Below are 17,842 nucleotides of genomic sequence, written 5' to 3' on the forward strand. Positions count from 1 at the left end.
TGAAACACTGTGTGACCCGGTGAACTGACATTTTATATGATGTATCAGAGGAGATTCTGTGACTTTGTATGAAACATATATGTCATTGGGACTGGATGGGCATGGCACTATGGGTATCACGCTATGCATGTGGAATATGCTGAGTAGAAGTAACTATATATAGTATGAAAAATTAATTCATTCAACACATGTGCTTACTATGAGCCAAGCTTTGTTCTAAGCCCTGGGATAGAGCTTGGAGCCTCTGCATCATGACTGCTGACCAGTGATGTCCATCTCCTCTTTTGCTTTCAGTTCCCCCTTCCCTTGATCTTTACCAAAAATCAAAGCAGTTGCTGTCAAGTCGGTTCTGACTTACGGTGACCCATGTGTGTCAGAGTAGAACTGGTTTTCTGGGGCTGATGTTTCAAAAGTCAATTGTCAGGCTTTTCTTCTGTGGTGCCTCTGGGCAAACTTGAACTGCCAACCTTTTGATTAGCAGCCAAGTGCTTAACCGTTGTGCCATACAGTGTCTCTTACACATGCTTTAAAAAAAAAAAACTTATAGCTGTCAGGTCAATTTTGACTCACAGTGACCCAGAGTAGAGCTGCCCAATGGGGTTTCCAAGGAGCACCTGATGGATATGAACTGCTGACCTTTAGGTTAGCAGCAGTAGCTCTTAACCACTATGCCACCACATATGCTAAGAGCTCCCTACAGACTGGATAAATAATAACCGAGATGTTATATGTATGTGAAAGCCTTTGACACCAAGAAAAAATTGTGAATAACTATACTTGCGACTGGAAGATACTGTGTATATAACACACAAACAGATGCTTAGCCAATGTTGTTTTGCTATAGAATCAACAAACTCTAGGGCTACACACTGTGGGATAAAATAATACAAGACTTGGACACTGGGGTAGTGTAAGCATTTATTGACTCTGTGTCCAGCTATGAAAGTGAGTGATTGTATATGATTGCATGTATATGAGTATGTATTTTGCTTTCTCTTCTTGGGACGTGAGAATTCCTACAACACTGTGAGAAACAGAATTGTTTTTATATGGCCTTTCTCACCATAGTCTTGTGATTCCTACAAAATGATTGGGTGGGACTATGCAAATAAGGTACTTGTGGTCCACTGCTAAAAATGCAGATAAGGTGCATGGAACCCTTGTGTGGGGGTGGGACCATGCAAATAAGGCATATGGAACCGAAATGAGGGGATTGGTCAGTTTTGCCATCTCACTAGGCTTAAAAGAGAGCCAATCCCAGAGCAGAGAGGGGACCTCACTATCATCAAGAAAGAAGAGCTGGGAGTGGAGTGTGTCCTTTGGATCCAGGGTCCTTGCGCTGAGAACCTCCTAGACCCAGGAGACAGAGAGAGAGCTGTAACATCTGAGATGGCACAGAACAGCTAGAAGCAGCAGAGAAATAGTAGCCACAGAGAAACAGCAACAGCAGAACCAGGAGGCGAGCACGAGACCGCACTATAGACTTCCCGGCCCAAGGAGCAGGGTGGCTTCAGTGGGGATGCCAGCTCATGGAGTGAGAGAGCTGAGAGTCTTCAGGCAGGAGGCTTCATGGTGCAGTGCGATGCCTCTGGGCACTTGTCAGCGGAGCTAGGCTTGCCAATCTATGGAGCGAGAAAGCTGAGTGCCTTTGGGCAGGAGGCTTCTTGGTGGAGTGGGGTGCCTCTAGGCACTTATTGGCAGAGCTAAAGAGCTTTGTAACACCTGCCTGAGCAGGGCAGAGGCCAGGCCAAGAGGCAGAGGGTCAGAGAGAGACCTACCTGCAAGCACAACTGAAAAGAAGCTGTCCTGATTGAAGAACTATATCCTGAATTGTTCCTGATCCTGGACTGTAATCTGTTACTTCCCTAATAAACCCCATAATTGTGAGTATTGTCTGTGAGTTCTATGTGGCCATTGCAACAAATTATCCAACTCAGCAGAGAAGTAGAGAGCTGGCATCAGAATTGGTAAAAAGGTCAGAGAGTGGAGGTGTGTTTGACCTCTACTTCGAAGGGATCAACCTTGGGCTGTTGATGATGATGGTTCTCCCTCCACATGAAGTTAGAGGTCTGATGCCGCTATGCCATTTTCACAGTTGGTGCTGTTTTTACCCAATGGTTGTGACCACATCGCAATATGAATATATAATATTGTACTCATATCATGTGAGTGTCCTGCTGAACTGAGACAACCAAGGGCTGTGTCACAATGCACTGCTTATGAAGCTGTGAGTGAGTGTGATTGTATATGATGGTCATGCCGATTCTGGGGTGACATGGAAAGAAGGTGTGTATGACTACGACTGTGAGAGAGCCCATGTACTAGTTTGTGTGTAGAGGGTGTGTGATTGATCTTGGTTGTTACTCAATGGTGACTGAACGAATGAACAATAATGTAATTTAGTACGTGACTATGTATGAAGCTTGCAAGTATGTTTGAACTTTCTGTTAGTTTGAAATAGTGTGACTAGGTTATGATATACATATAGAATATATGTACATGTATATTAATTTTGTCTAACAATAAATTATAATGTTGATAATTCTTGTCGACTCTTTGCAGTAGTATAGTTGCTTAGCATTCTGTGGGTCTATGTTTATAGAGAAAAGTGTTTTAATTTTGTTCTTAGAACAGGATAATCAGAGTCCAAATTCATTGATGGAAATAGGACAGACTTTTTTTCTATTTGATTTCAGATCCCAACATGCTCTCTGCTAGCCATTTGCTTGTTCTCATACCACTAATTCTTTCCTTGGATGGCTCAGGTGGAGATGGGGGATCAGGATCCTGGTGCCAGCCCTTTCAGGAAACGGTCTCAGAGGAGATTGCTTGCAGCTGGCCAGGGGGCCCCCTCTGCATGCTGGTCTCCTTCACTGTCTTATCACCACTGTCATTGTCATATCTTTGTCACAGTAGCAGGTCTTGCACAAACCTTATCCTATTTGATTCTTATGCACATGCAACCCTTTGAGATAGATATGTATTATTCTTTTTTAACAAATGAGAGTCATTGACAATATGAGAAAACTAAAGTTTAGAGAGGTAAATTTGCTTATTCAAGATTATAAATCTAGTAGGTAGCAAATCCAGGACTAGAACACAGTTTTTAAAAACTTGTTAATCCAACTCTCCTCATGCAATGAGGTCCCTACTGCTGCCTAATATACCAGGGCCACAGACCAAGCCCTGGGGTTTCATGAGAGGCCACAGAGCATAGTGGTTAAAAGTCTGGATTTGGGAGTTAAACAGGCCTCTGTTCTAATCCCTGGTACTGACCTTGGCAACTTCCTTTACCTCTTTAAGATCTAGTTTCTTGATCTGTAAAATGATGATAATAACAGTACCTATCCCCACAGCGTTGTTGGGAAGATTAAATGAAATAATCTCATCATTTAAAGGCATTTATCATTCTGCTTGGAATGTAATAATGCTCAACAAATGTTAGCTCTTTATGTTGTTGTTTAAGACAAGCTGGTGAAACTAGTTCCACTTTTGGCTTTAAGTATTAACTAGGATTGTGAGAGGCCAGATAATAAAAAAGATTAAGAAGCATTTCAGATTCTTTTCTTATGAACAAGAGTATGAATGAGGGAGCTCTATACATTTAATTTTGTTAATTTGGTTTGATATTTTGGGGACTCGATCATTCTGTTCTCTAGTCAATGCTGTAAAGCCTAGCGAGATGTTTGCCTTTTAAAACAAGAATTTTGGCAGCTTCTGCTCATTTTTCTATATTCCCAAACTAGTGATTTTATGTAACTTGAGATGTTATTTGTAAGGACCTCAGTTCATATTCTTCAAATTTCTAGATCAAAAAATGAAGTATTAATGTTGCAACTACTTCCCGTCCAAGTTAATGAATGAAAACTATACTAGTTATAGAAAGTAAAGTTAATCCCTAAGTTTTTTTGTTCATTTTGTTTTAGTTTACAACGTCACCAAGAGTAGAGAGTAGTATCAGCGGCAATTATTGTGCTAGGAATTAAACATTTAGAATGTCTCCAAAGAACTGAGACAAAACATTTCTGAATTCCAAAGGAGAAACATGTTGGATTGAAATAGCCCATGTATTGTGGTTGGATAGCCTTCCCAGTCTATGCTTAATACAGGATTGGGTTACAAATTTTATGTGCAGATTCTTGAAGGAAAGGATCTGATTTTCCACTCGCAGCAGCATTTGTTAAAGCAAAAAGCCATTTAGGAAACCTTGAGGTTTGAATCCAGCATCCAGTAACTTGTTCTCTGGAACCAACTATTTGCTCAGAGACTGGGCATAAGGCCAATGTTTGGATTCCAAACCAGTCTCAGATACTAGATGATAGTTTTTTTTTTCCCTTTGTGTCTCAGAAAAATGACATATCTGACACTGGATTGAATTGGTGCGCTGCAGGAGAGAGCAGGCTGCTGGCCTAAACAAATAGAACCCATAATGCGGAGTGGATGTGAAGAAAACAAGAAAGACAGTGCTTTTGACCTGATGGATGACTTGACGCAAATCTCCACTTCTCTGCCCTGCTTCTCTGCCTTTGTGCCTCACTTTCCTCTGATGCCTGTTAAAAATTAGTCCTCAGGCACCAAATGAGGAATTTATTTATTCAGTTGTAGAAAGGCGATGGGAAGAAATAATAGAATGTTCATTCTGAAAGGACCCAGACAAGTCTTCTAGACCAGACCAGTTCTTCCGTTCTGCAGAAGGGAAGACTGAAGGGTGTTTGGAAGCTGGGCCAGGATAAATCTCAAGTCTCCTCCCAGCTCCTCCCTACCTGACTGTCTTCTAAAATCACCGCCCAGTCAGCCTCATTTGTTCCTGGATACTTACTCTTCAGTCTGGACTCAAACCCGTGAAAAAAGCTCGTAAGTTTTTTCATCTAGCAATGGAATATCTTTCACTAAGTAGTTCCATGTGGAGCCGAAGCAGAGAATAATGGACAGTAAAAACTCCCACTCCCCGGAGGCTGGTTTAGTTTCAAAACTCTAAAGAAGCAGTCTCAAACTGCCTTGTCATTGGGATCAGAGACAAGCTGGGACTTGCCAGGCTTCTCATTTCTTCCCTGCGGCACCTAGACCCACAATCCTTTGTTTATGCTTGAATTGAACCATTAGGCTCCATGGAAGCACCATGAAGCAAGTCATCTTCTATTTCAAGCCCCATTTCACAGTTGAGGGCACCACCCTTGAGAAATTCTGAAATCAGATTCCTGCTTCAAAGGTTGAAATCCCTCTACGCTGCCACTCCCTCTAGTCTTCCCCTCATCACTTTCCACTCATGGAAGACCCCTGCTCTTGCCTAAAAAAAAAAAAAAAAAACTCTTCCATCAAGTCAATTCTAACTCATAGCGACCCTATAGGATAGAGTAGAACTGCTGCATAGGGTTTCCAAAGAGCAGCTGGTGGATTCGAGCTGCCAACTGAGCTCTTAACCACTGTGCCACCAGTGCCCCCACTCTTGCCTAAGGACTCCTATATCCTCACATGTTCTTAAACGCTTAAGCTATATCAGATAAATCCATCTCCTTTTCACACACCCTTTTTCTCTTTTACTTCCATTGTTGGTATTCTACTGTTTTTGAAATTAATAATTTTAAAGTAAGAGAAAAAAGGTTGCAGAAATCAGAACTAGAACTCTTCAGTCTGCTGTATTATAGACACTCAATAAATTTCAATAACAAATCTTTTAGTGTGTTAAGAATGGAATAACCCTAGTATACCCGGAAAGGAAATAGCATCTCTTGCTTATATAGTATCTGGGGAGGAGAAGAATTAACTAGAAAGATGATCAATTCAGGACCCACCATTTCTGGCCCTTTTCTGCGAATGCTGCCAAGCCAGAAATGTTGGAAGCATGCTAGACAACCCCACCTCTTCATTGCTGGTGTACGGTCTCCCCAGTTTCTACATATAGTCTACTTCCAAATACCTCTCTTAGATCCATTCCATCCTCTGCCCACCGTTGCTGTCATGGCTCAGACCCTCATTGTCTCTTGCCTACAGTTTTGAAATGGTGTCCTAACTGGTCTTTCTGCCTCTAGCTGCTTCCATCTCTGAATCATCCACCTCACCTTCTCAACAGATTTATAAATGAAAACAAATCATAGTGTGTCCCATTCCCCCTGAAACCATTTGGTGGCTCCTAATTGCACTTTACCACCCTTCTGCCAGTTTGTTGTACTGTAGTGGCTTTCATCTTGCTATGATTCTGGAAGCTATGGTACCAGTATTTCAAATACCAGCAGGGTGGACAGGTTTCAGTGGAGCTTTCAGACTGAGACAGACTAGGAAGAGAGGCCTGGTGATCTCCTCCCAAAGTTAGCCGATGAAAACCTTATAGATCACGACAGAACATTGTCTGACTTGTTTGCTTTGGACATGTCATCAGGAGGGATCAGTAACTAGAGAAGGATATCATGTTTGATGAAGTAGAGGGCCATTGGCACAACAGTCGCAACAATGGACTCATACATGCTGGCGATTGTGAGGATGACCCAAGACCAGGCCGTGTTTTGTTCTGTACATAGGTTGCCATAAGTTGGAGTCAACTCTAGGCAACAACAACAGCAATGGCACTCGGGGTAAAAACCAAATTCCTCAGCAAGGCCTATGAGGCACCGCTCACTTCTCCAGCCTGATCTCCTACCCATCCTCCCAATACACATCCGTCCCCCAATACTAAGCTACTTGTAATCCCTCTGATGTTTCGCTCTGTACCATGACTGGTCTCTGCCTGAAAGGAGGCCTCCTACTCCCTTTCTCATTATTTGTATTTACCCTTCAAGTCATAATTTGTTATCTCCTCTGTGAAACCTTCCCTGACCTCCTCTGGCCTAATTAATCACCCCCTCTCTGTTCTCCCTAAGGTTATTGTCTTATTCAAGTTTTTGTTCCTAGCTCCTAGAAAAGTAGCTTTCATCCATTCATTCATAAAAATATTTATTGAGCTTACATATCGAGTGATAAGAGAAAGTTATTTTCTTGTCTGTGAAATCCTTCATCACTGAACCCTATCTTGTCTTTGTATCCCCAGAATCTAGCTTCTGACATCGAGCAAGTGACCAGCATAGATTGACTTAATTGAATAAACAAATATATGTCAGGCCTCTGTGCCTTTGTTGGCCCCAAATACTTCCTTCCATCTTTGTTCTAGTTCCGTGGGAAACAGTATGGCAAAATTAGCTATGAACTCAGACTTTAGAGTCAGGCAGACTTGGGTTCAAATACTGGCTTTGCCATTTACTAACAGTGTAGCCTAGTCTCAGTTTCCTCTCCTGTGAAATGGGCATAATAAAATCTGCTCCAGAGGTTATTAGGGGATTAAATAAGACAACATATTTACAGCTCTTTCAGCAGATGCCTAATACACGGTAAGGGCTCAATAAGTAGTAGCTATTTATTTATTTATTTTATTTTTATTTATTAAGTTGTTGGTTTTTAGCTCTAACATCTAGCTATTAATATTTTAACTAATGCTTCAAGACTCAGATCAAGTGCTATCTTCTCTGAGAAGTCTTCCATTACCCCATTCTTACTCCCACCTGAGTTAGGTGCCTTGCCTACTAGTTGCCATAGTGTTTTATGCTCACTTCTCTCATAGCATGAATCACAATTCTTGTAATTAATTCAACAGTGTTTCTGAGCTTCCACCAGATCGTAAGTATTGAGCGTAGAGTGATGAGAGAGAACAATCATTTTCTTGTCTGTGAACTCCTTACGAGCTGACCCTGTCTTGCCTTTGTATCTCCAGCATCTAGCATGGTGCCTGACATACAATAATTGACTGGTATGGATGGACTCATTGAGTGAACAAATGAGTGGACCTACTTTTCTTGTATTTTTGGTTTTCATATTTTTTGTGCTTGTATAGTCTGTTGGTTAGAGAATTACCTGAGTCTCAAGGGGTTTAGCATTTCAATGTTGGCTACTTTTTATGCATATATACCATGGCAGCCTTCCCTCGGTGTGGTGGCAAGATCACTCTGTTCCTCTCTTTCAGATTCTATGACAAGGTGCTTTCTTTGCATGAGGATTCAGCAACCCCTGTGGCTAACCCTCTGCTTGCGTTTACTCTCATCAAACGCCTGCAGTCAGACTGGAGGAATGTAGTGCACAGTCTGGAGGCCAGTGAGAACAGCCAAGGTAATGTGGAGAAGGAATGGAGGGTAAGAGGGAAGAGATTGTTATCTTCTGACTCAGAGGAAAGGAGAGAGAGTCTGATGGGATGTGATAAGGGGTAATGACGTGGTGGGGTATTATTGATTTCCTTAGCTGTAGCTAGTAGAAAGAACTAGGTCCCCTTGTTAATATGTTTATATGATTTATATTAGGAAGCACTTTTATATCCATTATCTCATCTGATCTTCACTACATCCCTATGCAGAAGTACAGGATATATCACCCCCTTTTTGTATATGTAGAAGGCAATGGTCTTCTAAAATAATTTCTGTTTCATTAAGTTGCCTCTACAGTGTGATCTGTAGGGCGGTCACTTTCCTTATTTACTGTATTTTATACTTTAAGAAGTTGGTTGACTTTGGGGAAGAGGCAGAGTTATTTCCCCAAAGGGTAAGATTCCTGGAGACAGATAGGATGGGACAACATGATGAAGTGTGTGCCTTGTTTTTTACTCCAGATCATTTGTTCCTTGTTCAGGACATTGTATTAAGCATCCATTCTGTGCCAGGAACTGTGCTTGCCACTGGTAACACAAAGACGATTAAAACGTTACCTTTGCTCATGACATATCTGGACAGGTGATCTTGCCTTGTATATACTGATGCTCACTACCAGTTTTTTGAATGATAGACGATGCTTTTATGACCTGTACAGCTCTGAAGGATGGTTATCAGAAAGTGGAGCAGGACCTTCCAGCCTTTGAGGACCTTGAAGGGGCAGCGAGGGCCCTGATGCGGTTGCAGGACGTGTACATGCTCAATGTGAAGGGGCTGGCTCGAGGCCTCTTCCAGAGAGTTACCGGCTCTGCTGTCACCAACCTCTACAGTCCCAGACGGCTTTTCTCCCTCACGGCAGACGACTGCTTCCAAGTTGGCAAGGTAACAGTATTCAGAAACAGGGCAATTGCACAGTGCTAGTTTCTTAGAGATGAATTCACTGTGTTCCAATTATTTTTTATGTATTTCTAATTTTTACAGCGTTGGTGGTTCGGTAGTAGAAATCTCACCTTCCATGCGGGAGAACTGGGTTCAGTTCCCGGCCGATGTACCTCATGTACAGCCACCACCCGTTTGTCAGTGGAAGCTTGTATGTTGCTATGATACTGAACAGGTTTCAGTGGAGCTTTTAGATTAAGACAGATTGGGAGGAAAGGCCTGGTGATCTACTTCCAAAAATCAGCCACTGAAAATCCTGGGATCCAATGATCTGATCTGCAGCGGTCTGATCCATGACTGATCATGGCGATGGCACAGGACAAGGCAGCGTTTTGTGCATGCTAACAGCAGTAAATCCTTACAACATACTTAGAAATTTGGTATTATTTCCCATTTTGGATGAAGAAACTGAGAATCAGAGAGGATAAATAACTTGTCCGTTGTTAGGTGCTGTTGAATTGGCCCAAGACTCATGGCAACCCCATGCATAATGGGATCAGGACATTGTGCTCCACAGTGTTTTTAGTGGCTGATTTTTGAAGAAGATCACCAGGCCTTTCTTCATAGTCTGTCTTAGTCTGGAAGCTCTGCTGAAGCCCATTAAGCATCATAGCAACACATAAACTGGCAGCGAAAGACGAGTGGCACCTGTGCTTGAAGAGCATTGGTCAGGAATCGAACCCAGGTCTTCCACATGAAGGTGAGAATTCTACCGCTGAACCAACACTGCCATCTAAATAACTTGCCAAAGGCTGCACAACTTTAAGTAGCAGAACTATATCTTGAACCCAGGTCTTTATTTCTCACATTCTTTCCACAATAGCTAAGGTGATCATGTACTTAGGACACTCTTGAGAGCGAAATGGGTATTATTAATTATGCCAGGATAACAGATATAAACTGGGACCATCTGGGCAAACTGCTCGTTTTGTCACCCTAAGCATAGAGCAGGACGATGAACAAGGAAGAGGAAGACTGAAGAATTGACACCTTTGAATTGTGGTGTTGGCGAAGAATATTGAATACACCATGGACTGTCAAAAGAATGAACAAATCTGTCTTGGAAGAAGTACAACCAGAATGCTCCTTAGAAGCAAAGATTGTGAGACTTTGTCTCACATACTTTGGACATGTTATCAGGAGGGATCAGTTCCTGGAGAAGAACGTTATGTTTGGCAAAGCAGAGGACCAGTGGAAAAAGAGGAAGACCCTTAACGAGATGGGTTGACACAATGGCTGTAACAATGGCCTCAAGCATAACAACGATTGTGAGAACGGTACAGGACCGGGCAGTGTTTTGTTCTGTTGTATACAGGGTCACTATGAGTCAGAATGGACTCGGTGGCACCTAACAACAGCAACATGCTTGTGGTTATAATCTCATTTGGAAATGGACTGTCTTTATTATGTTAATAAGGCAGGATTAGTGTAGGTTGTGTCTTGAGTCAATCTCTTTTGAGATATAAAAGAGAATAAACTGGCAAGCAAATGAAGCAGAGATGGGGTAAGATAGATGCTAAGACACAGGAATATCTGCAAGACATCAGGAAGCAGAAGCTGAAGAGACAAGGACCTTCCTCCAGAGCAGACAGAGAAAGCCTTTCCCTAGAGCTGCTGCTCTATGTTCGATGGCTCCTAAACTGTGAGAAAATAAATATCTGTTTGTTAAAGCCACCTACTTGTGGTATTTGTTATAGTAGCACTAGATAACTGAGACACTAAGCATTAAGAAATAATAAAATAAAGAAGTGTCAAAAACCTGAGGCCATTCACTTAAACTTTACTGAGGAAATACACTTCAGGAAACTTCCATATGAGGTATTTAACTAATCTTTGATCAAAATTATACTCACAGTTAGGGCCATTTTATCATATACTCTTTCCCAGCCTTTCCCTCAAGCAGTAATGGAGTAGCCCTTTTTAATTTTAAGGATGCGTATTGCAGGAAAATGTATTTTTCCTGGTCCCTACAGTTTTTGTTAGTAGATCTGAGAGTGGGCCTCATGAAACCAACTTTTGGGATTAGTCTCTAAATCGTGCAGGCTGGGTTGTCCTAAGCCTCTCTGTGTATTATTTTTCTTTTCTGAGGTCCCGAATGGACTCAGCTCAGTCATCGAGTTCATGCTAATTTAAATTTAAACCAGTTAAAATAGTTCTGTGTATGCTTCGTTAGTGGGACCTTTCTCAAGCCAAAATCCTCTGTTGAAAATGTAGTAAGTTGCTTCTTGAAAGTCTCACTGGCAATCTTTATTTCTGTATTTATTTACTTATTTTGAAAGCAAGAACAGTTCAAACATAAGAAAACTACGTAATATAATAATAAAAAAAAAACCAGTGCCGTCGATACAGCAGGCAATTATACCTACAATTGAGATTAAATGTACGTTCAAATTTTGCTATATTTATTTCAGATTTTTTTTTTTAAGGATGCAACATCTAGCTAAAGTCCCACTCCTATTCCTTTTCACTGCCTCCCCTCTCCCCTTTGTACTCCACCTCTGCCCAGGTAACCATCATCCTGAAGTCAGTGCATATCGTCCTATGGATATTCTTGTACTTATCACTACACGTGCACGTTTCTATGAACTTTGTGTGTATTTAGAAATTTTTTTATTGTGCTCCAAGTGAAAGTTTACAATTCAAGTCAGTCTCTCGTACAAAAACTTACACACACCTTGTTATGTGACCCTAGTTGCTCTCCCTATGACAGCACACTCCTCCTCTCTACCCTGTATTTCCCATGTCCACTCAACCAGCTCCTGTCCCCTTCTGCCTTCTCATCTCGCCTCCAGACAGGAGCTGCCCACTTAGTCTCATGTGTCTACTTGAGCTAAGAAGCACACTCCTCACCAGTATCATTTTATATCTTCTAGTTCGGTCTAATCTTTGTCCAAAGAGTTGGCTTTGGGAATAGTTTTTGTTTTGGGCTATAAGAGTCCGGAAGCCATGTCCTCTGGGGTCCCTCCATTCTTAGGCAGACCATTAAGTCTGGCCTTTTTACTATAATTTCAGTTCTGCACCCCACTTTTCTCTTGCTCCATCAGGGACACTCTGTTTCCTATCAGAGCAGTCCTTGGTGGTAGCCGGGCACGATCTAGTTCTTCTGGTCTCAGGCTGATGGAGTCTCTGGTTTATGTGGCCCTTTCTGTCTCTTGGGGTTCATATTTTCCTTGTGTCTCTGGTGTTCTTCATTCTCCTTTGCTCTAGGTGGGTTGAGACCAATTGATTCATGTTATATGGCTGCTTGCTAGCTTTTAAGACCCCAGGTGCCACTCACCAAAGTGGGACACAGAACGTTTTCTTAATAAACTTTGTTATGCCAATTGACCTAGATGTCCCCTGAAACCATGGTCCTGAGACCCCCGCCTCTGCTACCCCATCCCTCGAAGTGTTTGATTGTATTCAGTAAACTTCTTAGCTTTTGGTTTAGTCCAGTTGTGCTGATTTCTCCTGTATTGTGTGTTGTCCTTCCCTTCACCTAAGATTAATGTGAGCTTGTTTTTAAGTTTTTCTCCCTAAAAGAATGTCTGTGCCCAGAGCTGTGGGAATATCCCTCCAAAGAGTTTTGGGTTTGCTTCTTCCAGGAACTCTAGAAATCTAAGAAAGATTTAAGGAGCCCTGGTGGTGCAATGGTCAAGTGCTTGGCTGTTAACAGGAAGGTTGGCGGTTTGAACCTACCAGTGGCACGTAGAGAGAGAAGAACTGATAATCTGCTCCTGTAAAGAGTATATCCTAGGAAACCCTATGGGGCTGTTCTACTCTATTGTTATTGTTGTTGTATGCCATCGGGTCAATTCAACTCATACTGACCCTGTACGACAGAGTAGAGCTGCCCCATAGAGTTTTCAAGGAGTGGCTGGTGGATTCGAACTGCCAAACTTTTTTGGTTAGCAGCCTGAGCTCTTAACCTCTGCACCACCAGGGCTCCAATCTGCCCTACAGGGCTGCTATGAGTTGAATGACTCGACAGCACACAGCAACGACAGCAGCAAGGAAGGCTTATCTTCTGTCCTCATGTAGGCATTATAATCTAAGATTATCTAACCACCAGAGTTACTAAGATGTATACCCACGCCCACCTTGGATATCTTCAGCATCAGCTTATAAGCTTATTTCTTGGGTTTTCAGCTTTTTTGTTTCTGGTACCTGGGAATTTTCCATTTTTTCTTGCAAATGTGTAACAAAATGCTTGTTGTGTTTTATTCAAAATTTATAAGTATTTGTGATTGGAAGGATTCTAGTTATCAGTATACCACATTGTTAGGGCTTGAAATTCCTCATGGAGATCTTAAATACGTTGTTAACCTGGCAGAAAAAAAATTAATCATTTTTGATTATTCTTCTACTCAAGCTTTTTAAAATAGGAAACTTGGGGTCCAGAAAGATAACACAGCAGGTTAATGGCAGACCTGGGATTAAAAAACGAAAAAAAACCCAAAACTGTTGTGTTCCAGTCGATTTCAGTTCCCAGTGACCTCATCTGTTACAGGGTGGGACTGCTCTACAGGCTTCTCTAGGCTGTAATCTTTTTTTTTTTTTTTTTTTAATAATTTTTATTGTGCTTTAAGTGAAAGTTTACAAATCAAGTCAGTCTCTCACACAAGAACCCATATAGACCTTGCTACACACTCCCAATTACTCTCCCTCTGATGAGACAGCCCGCTTTCTCCCTCCACTCTCTTTTCATGTCCATTTCGCCAGCTTCTAACCCTCTCCACCCTCTCATCTCCCCTGCAGGCAGGAGATGCCAACATAGTCTCAAGTGTCCACCTGATCCAAGAAGCTCACTCTTACCAGTATCCCTCTCCAACCCATTGTCCAGTCCAATCCATGTCTGAAGAGTTGGCTTTAGGAATGGTTCCTGTCCTGGGGCAACAGAAAGTCTGGGGGCCATGACCACCGGGGTCCTTCTAGTCTCAGTCGGACCATTAAGTCTGGTCTTTTTTTTTTTTTTTTCTGAGACAAAATAGAAAATTTATTCTGAAGTATGATATTTCACATCTATTTCTTTTGCCGACCAAAACTTTGCTCTAATAATACCTTGAAAATGCTTTTTTTTCAGTGACGAAATAAAAATTGACAGATCCCTTTGGTCCTCCCAAAGAATCCACAGAAACAGGGATCCGTAAAACTCTTTGTATGCACTTTGAGTTCTACTAGACTCTGTTGTTATTATCTTTTAATCTAGAGCCTCTGTGGTCCTCATGGAGCCTAGGTCTAGATGTTGTAATAACTGACTTAAACTTTCTTCTCTCCCAGAAGATGAGGGAAACCTCAATGCTGCAATTATTTGAAAATGTTGCACTGCTATGCCCAGTCAAAGCCATTATTGATAACTGCTGCAGATATTTTGGCAAGACTATCAGGGATTACTGATGGCTCAGTGCCTCTGCTTTCTTACATATCCGTGGCAATCTTTGCTCCTTCTTTGAAAGCATAGAAGCATCCATGAATGGCAGAGAGAGAATATCCTGCTGATTGATTCCTCAGGTTTACCTTGCGTGACTACAGAATATAATTTCTGGAATTACTTCAGTATGGCAGAGCATAATTTGGAAAATTAACTGTCTCTGAAGCGAAGTCTGGTCTTTTTATGAGAATTTGGGGTCTGCATCCCACTGCTCTCCTGCTCCCTCAGGGGTTCTCTGTTGTGCTCCCTGTCAGGGCAGTCATCGGTTGTAGTCGGGCACCATCTAGTTCTTCTGGTCTCAGGATGATGTAGTCTCTGGTTCACGTGGCCCTTTCTGTCTCTTGGGCTCGTAATCGCCTTGTGTCCTTGGTGTTCTTCATTCTCCTTTGATCCAGGTGGGTTGAGACCAATTGATGCATCTTAGATGGCTGCTTGCTAGCGTTTAAGACCCCAGACGCCACTCTCCAAAGTGGGATGCAGAATGTTTTCTTAATAGATTTTATTATGCCAATTGACTTAGATGTCCCCTGAAACCATGGTCCCCAGACCCCTGCCCCTGCTATGCTGGCCTTCAAAGCATTCAGTTTATTCAGGAAACTTCTTTGCTTTTGGTTTAGTCCAGTTGTGCTGACCTCCCCTGTATCGTGTGCTGTCTTTCCCTTCACCTAAAATAGTTCTTATCTACTATCTAATTAGTGAATGCCCCTCTCCCACCCTCCCTCCCTCCCCCCTCTCTTAACCACAAAAGAATGTTTTCTTCTCAGTTTAAACTATTTCTCAAGTTCTTATAAGACTGGTCTTATACAATATTTGTCCCTTTGCAACTGACTAATTTCACTCAGCATAATGCCTTCCAGGTTCCTCCATGTTATGAAATGTTTCACAGATTCATCACTGTTCTTTATCGATGCATAGTATTCCACTGTGTGAATATACCATAATTTATTTATCCATTTATCTGCTGATGGGTGCCTTGGTTGCTTCCATCTTTTTGTTTTGTAAACAGTGCTGCAATAAACATGGGTGTGCATATATCTGTTTGTGTAAAGGCTCTTATTTAGGATGTATTCTAAGGAGCGGGATTGCTGGATCGTATGGTAGTTCTATTTCTAGCTTTTCAAGGAAGCGCCAAATCGATTTCCAAAGTGGTTGTACCATTTGACATTCCCACCAGCAGTGTATAAGTGTTCCAATCTCTCCACAGCCTCTCCAACATTTATTATTTTGTGTTTTTTTTGGATTAATTGGCTGTAATCTTTATGGAAGCAGAGCACAGGCTTTCCTTCTGAGGTGCTGTGGGGTGAGTTCAAACTGCCAACCTTTCTGTGCAAACTGTGCCACCTGGGGAACTATAGACCTGGGATAGGACTTCATTTATTGGTTAGACTACAGAGATGCAGTGTCTCTAGGTTCTGCCCTGCCTGGGAGTTATAACTGAATTAGATCATTTTGTAAGAGTTCTTCCGACTCTGTGACTTCATAATTCCATGCCAGCTCCAACATCAACTTCAAGGAAATTCCACCTGCAGTTCTGATATTCTAGTTGCTGCTAGTCTATACAAATACAATGGACTGTTATATGTTGACCTTGTGTCCTGAGACATTGCTAAACTTACTTATTGGTTCTGTTATGAGACAGGTGCTATGTATGATACGTGTTGCTGTATTACTCAGTGTTTCAAAATTTGCTACAGAACAAATCCTCTGGGTTCCCCTAGCATTTCCATGTTTACCATCATTATGGTGTCTAATGCACTGTGTTTCAATCATTGGTTTGTTTGTGTGCCCCTCACTTGACTATAAGCTCTGTAAGGGCAGGGACCACAGGTACATAGTAAACACTCAGTAAATACTGGAATGAATATAATTTATTCTGTCCATTGCTACCAGCAATATCTTCCTAAAATACATGGTATTCAAGGCTTTCATTAGCTTAGCTCATACTGCCTTTCTAAGTTCATTTTCTGCTTCCTTTTACTGTAGGCTGCAGCCACAATGAACACATTCTTGCTTTTGGGTTCTGTTTCTGCCATCCCCTCCCTCATCTTAGACTGCTCTTCCTCCATTCTCTGCTTGTTGAAATCCTTTTCCTTCTTCACGGAAGGCCCATTTCAGATGCTCCTTTTTCCTTGAAGCCTTCTGAGATTCCCCAGCCTCCTCCCTTCTCTATGCCTCCATAGCATATTCTGCATATATTCTTTAAGTTCTCATGCCATTCTGCTCAATATTAAAGTCACTTGAGCTCGCATTTCTCTTCTCCCCTAGATTATAAATTCTTTGAGTGAAAGAACCCTTGTGCCTTCTCTACACATAGTATAATGCTTTGCAGATTCCAGATGCTTAATAAATTATTATCAAATTGAATTAAAATGAATTTAAGAGTAAAACTTGCCTTCTTGGGTTCCAAAGGCCCTCTTACTCTTTGATTTATCGTTTCCTTCCCTTGACCTGTGGACTAAGACTTTAGTGATGGGCCTTCTGTCCCCTATAGGTGGCCTATGACATGGGGGATTACTACCATGCCATTCCGTGGCTGGAGGAGGCTGTCAGTCTCTTCCGAGGATCTTATGGAAAGTGGAACACAGAGGACGAGGCAAGTCTAGAAGACGCCTTGGATCACTTGGCTTTTGCCTCTTTCCAGGTAGGGAAGTACGTGAGGCTCAGTGTGTTCATCAAGATAAGTATAACGCTTTCTGCTTCACAATTTTCTAAGCACTTTCAGGCCTTTCATCTTCCTAACAGAACAAAATGTGAGTTAAGCAGGGCAGTTATTTTATTATTTCCATATCACATACGAGTAAACTGGGTTTCCAGAAGATTTTTAACTTATAAAGAGAGGTGAGAAGTAATTGAATTTTAATAAAGGAAGAAAATGGAGAAATGACATGGAGAGGCTCAGAGAAGATAAACTAAAGCAGATTACCCTGAAAGACGGGTTTTAAATACAGTGTCTAATTATTAGTTCTTTTTTGTTTGCTTGTTTTTGTTTTTTTCCTAACTATAAAAAAAAAAAAGTTATTGGTGGATAATGACATAGATTTCTCCTCTACTCGCTGATAGACTCCCTTTCCACAATCTCGTACTGTCTGGTGAAACTCTACTTACCTTACAAGGCACAAATGTCACCTACTTTCGGAAGTTGTTCTTAGGTCTCCTCAGACTTCCCATGCTTTCCTCTGTTGTACTCTTACAGCACTTTCTTTTATTCCACAGTAATAGAACACATATGGCATTGTCTCGTAGGTGATTTATATTCCCTTTTTCACCCCAGTAAATTAGGAGTAGCTGTCCCTCCGTGAACCTTTCATTATAATATAAAATCTAATATATG

The 17,842-nt window shown here is 41.7% G+C and overlaps 1 protein-coding gene across 1 annotated transcript in view; it reads left to right on the top strand.

The window, feature by feature from the left end:
• The window catches only part of P4HA3 (prolyl 4-hydroxylase subunit alpha 3), a 38,733-nt gene that overhangs the window by 784 nt on the left and 20,107 nt on the right, over nucleotides 1–17,842 (top strand). Inside the window, exons 2-4 of the mRNA XM_049889583.1 lie at nucleotides 7,988–8,130; nucleotides 8,821–9,044; nucleotides 17,003–17,152. Of these exons, the coding sequence (XP_049745540.1) occupies nucleotides 7,988–8,130; nucleotides 8,821–9,044; nucleotides 17,003–17,152 (517 nt within the window). The remainder of the gene's footprint in view (nucleotides 1–7,987; nucleotides 8,131–8,820; nucleotides 9,045–17,002; nucleotides 17,153–17,842) is intronic.

This window comes from Elephas maximus, chromosome 7, assembly GCF_024166365.1.
Source record: "Elephas maximus indicus isolate mEleMax1 chromosome 7, mEleMax1 primary haplotype, whole genome shotgun sequence".
In the NCBI taxonomy this organism is placed as follows: domain Eukaryota; kingdom Metazoa; phylum Chordata; class Mammalia; order Proboscidea; family Elephantidae; genus Elephas; species Elephas maximus.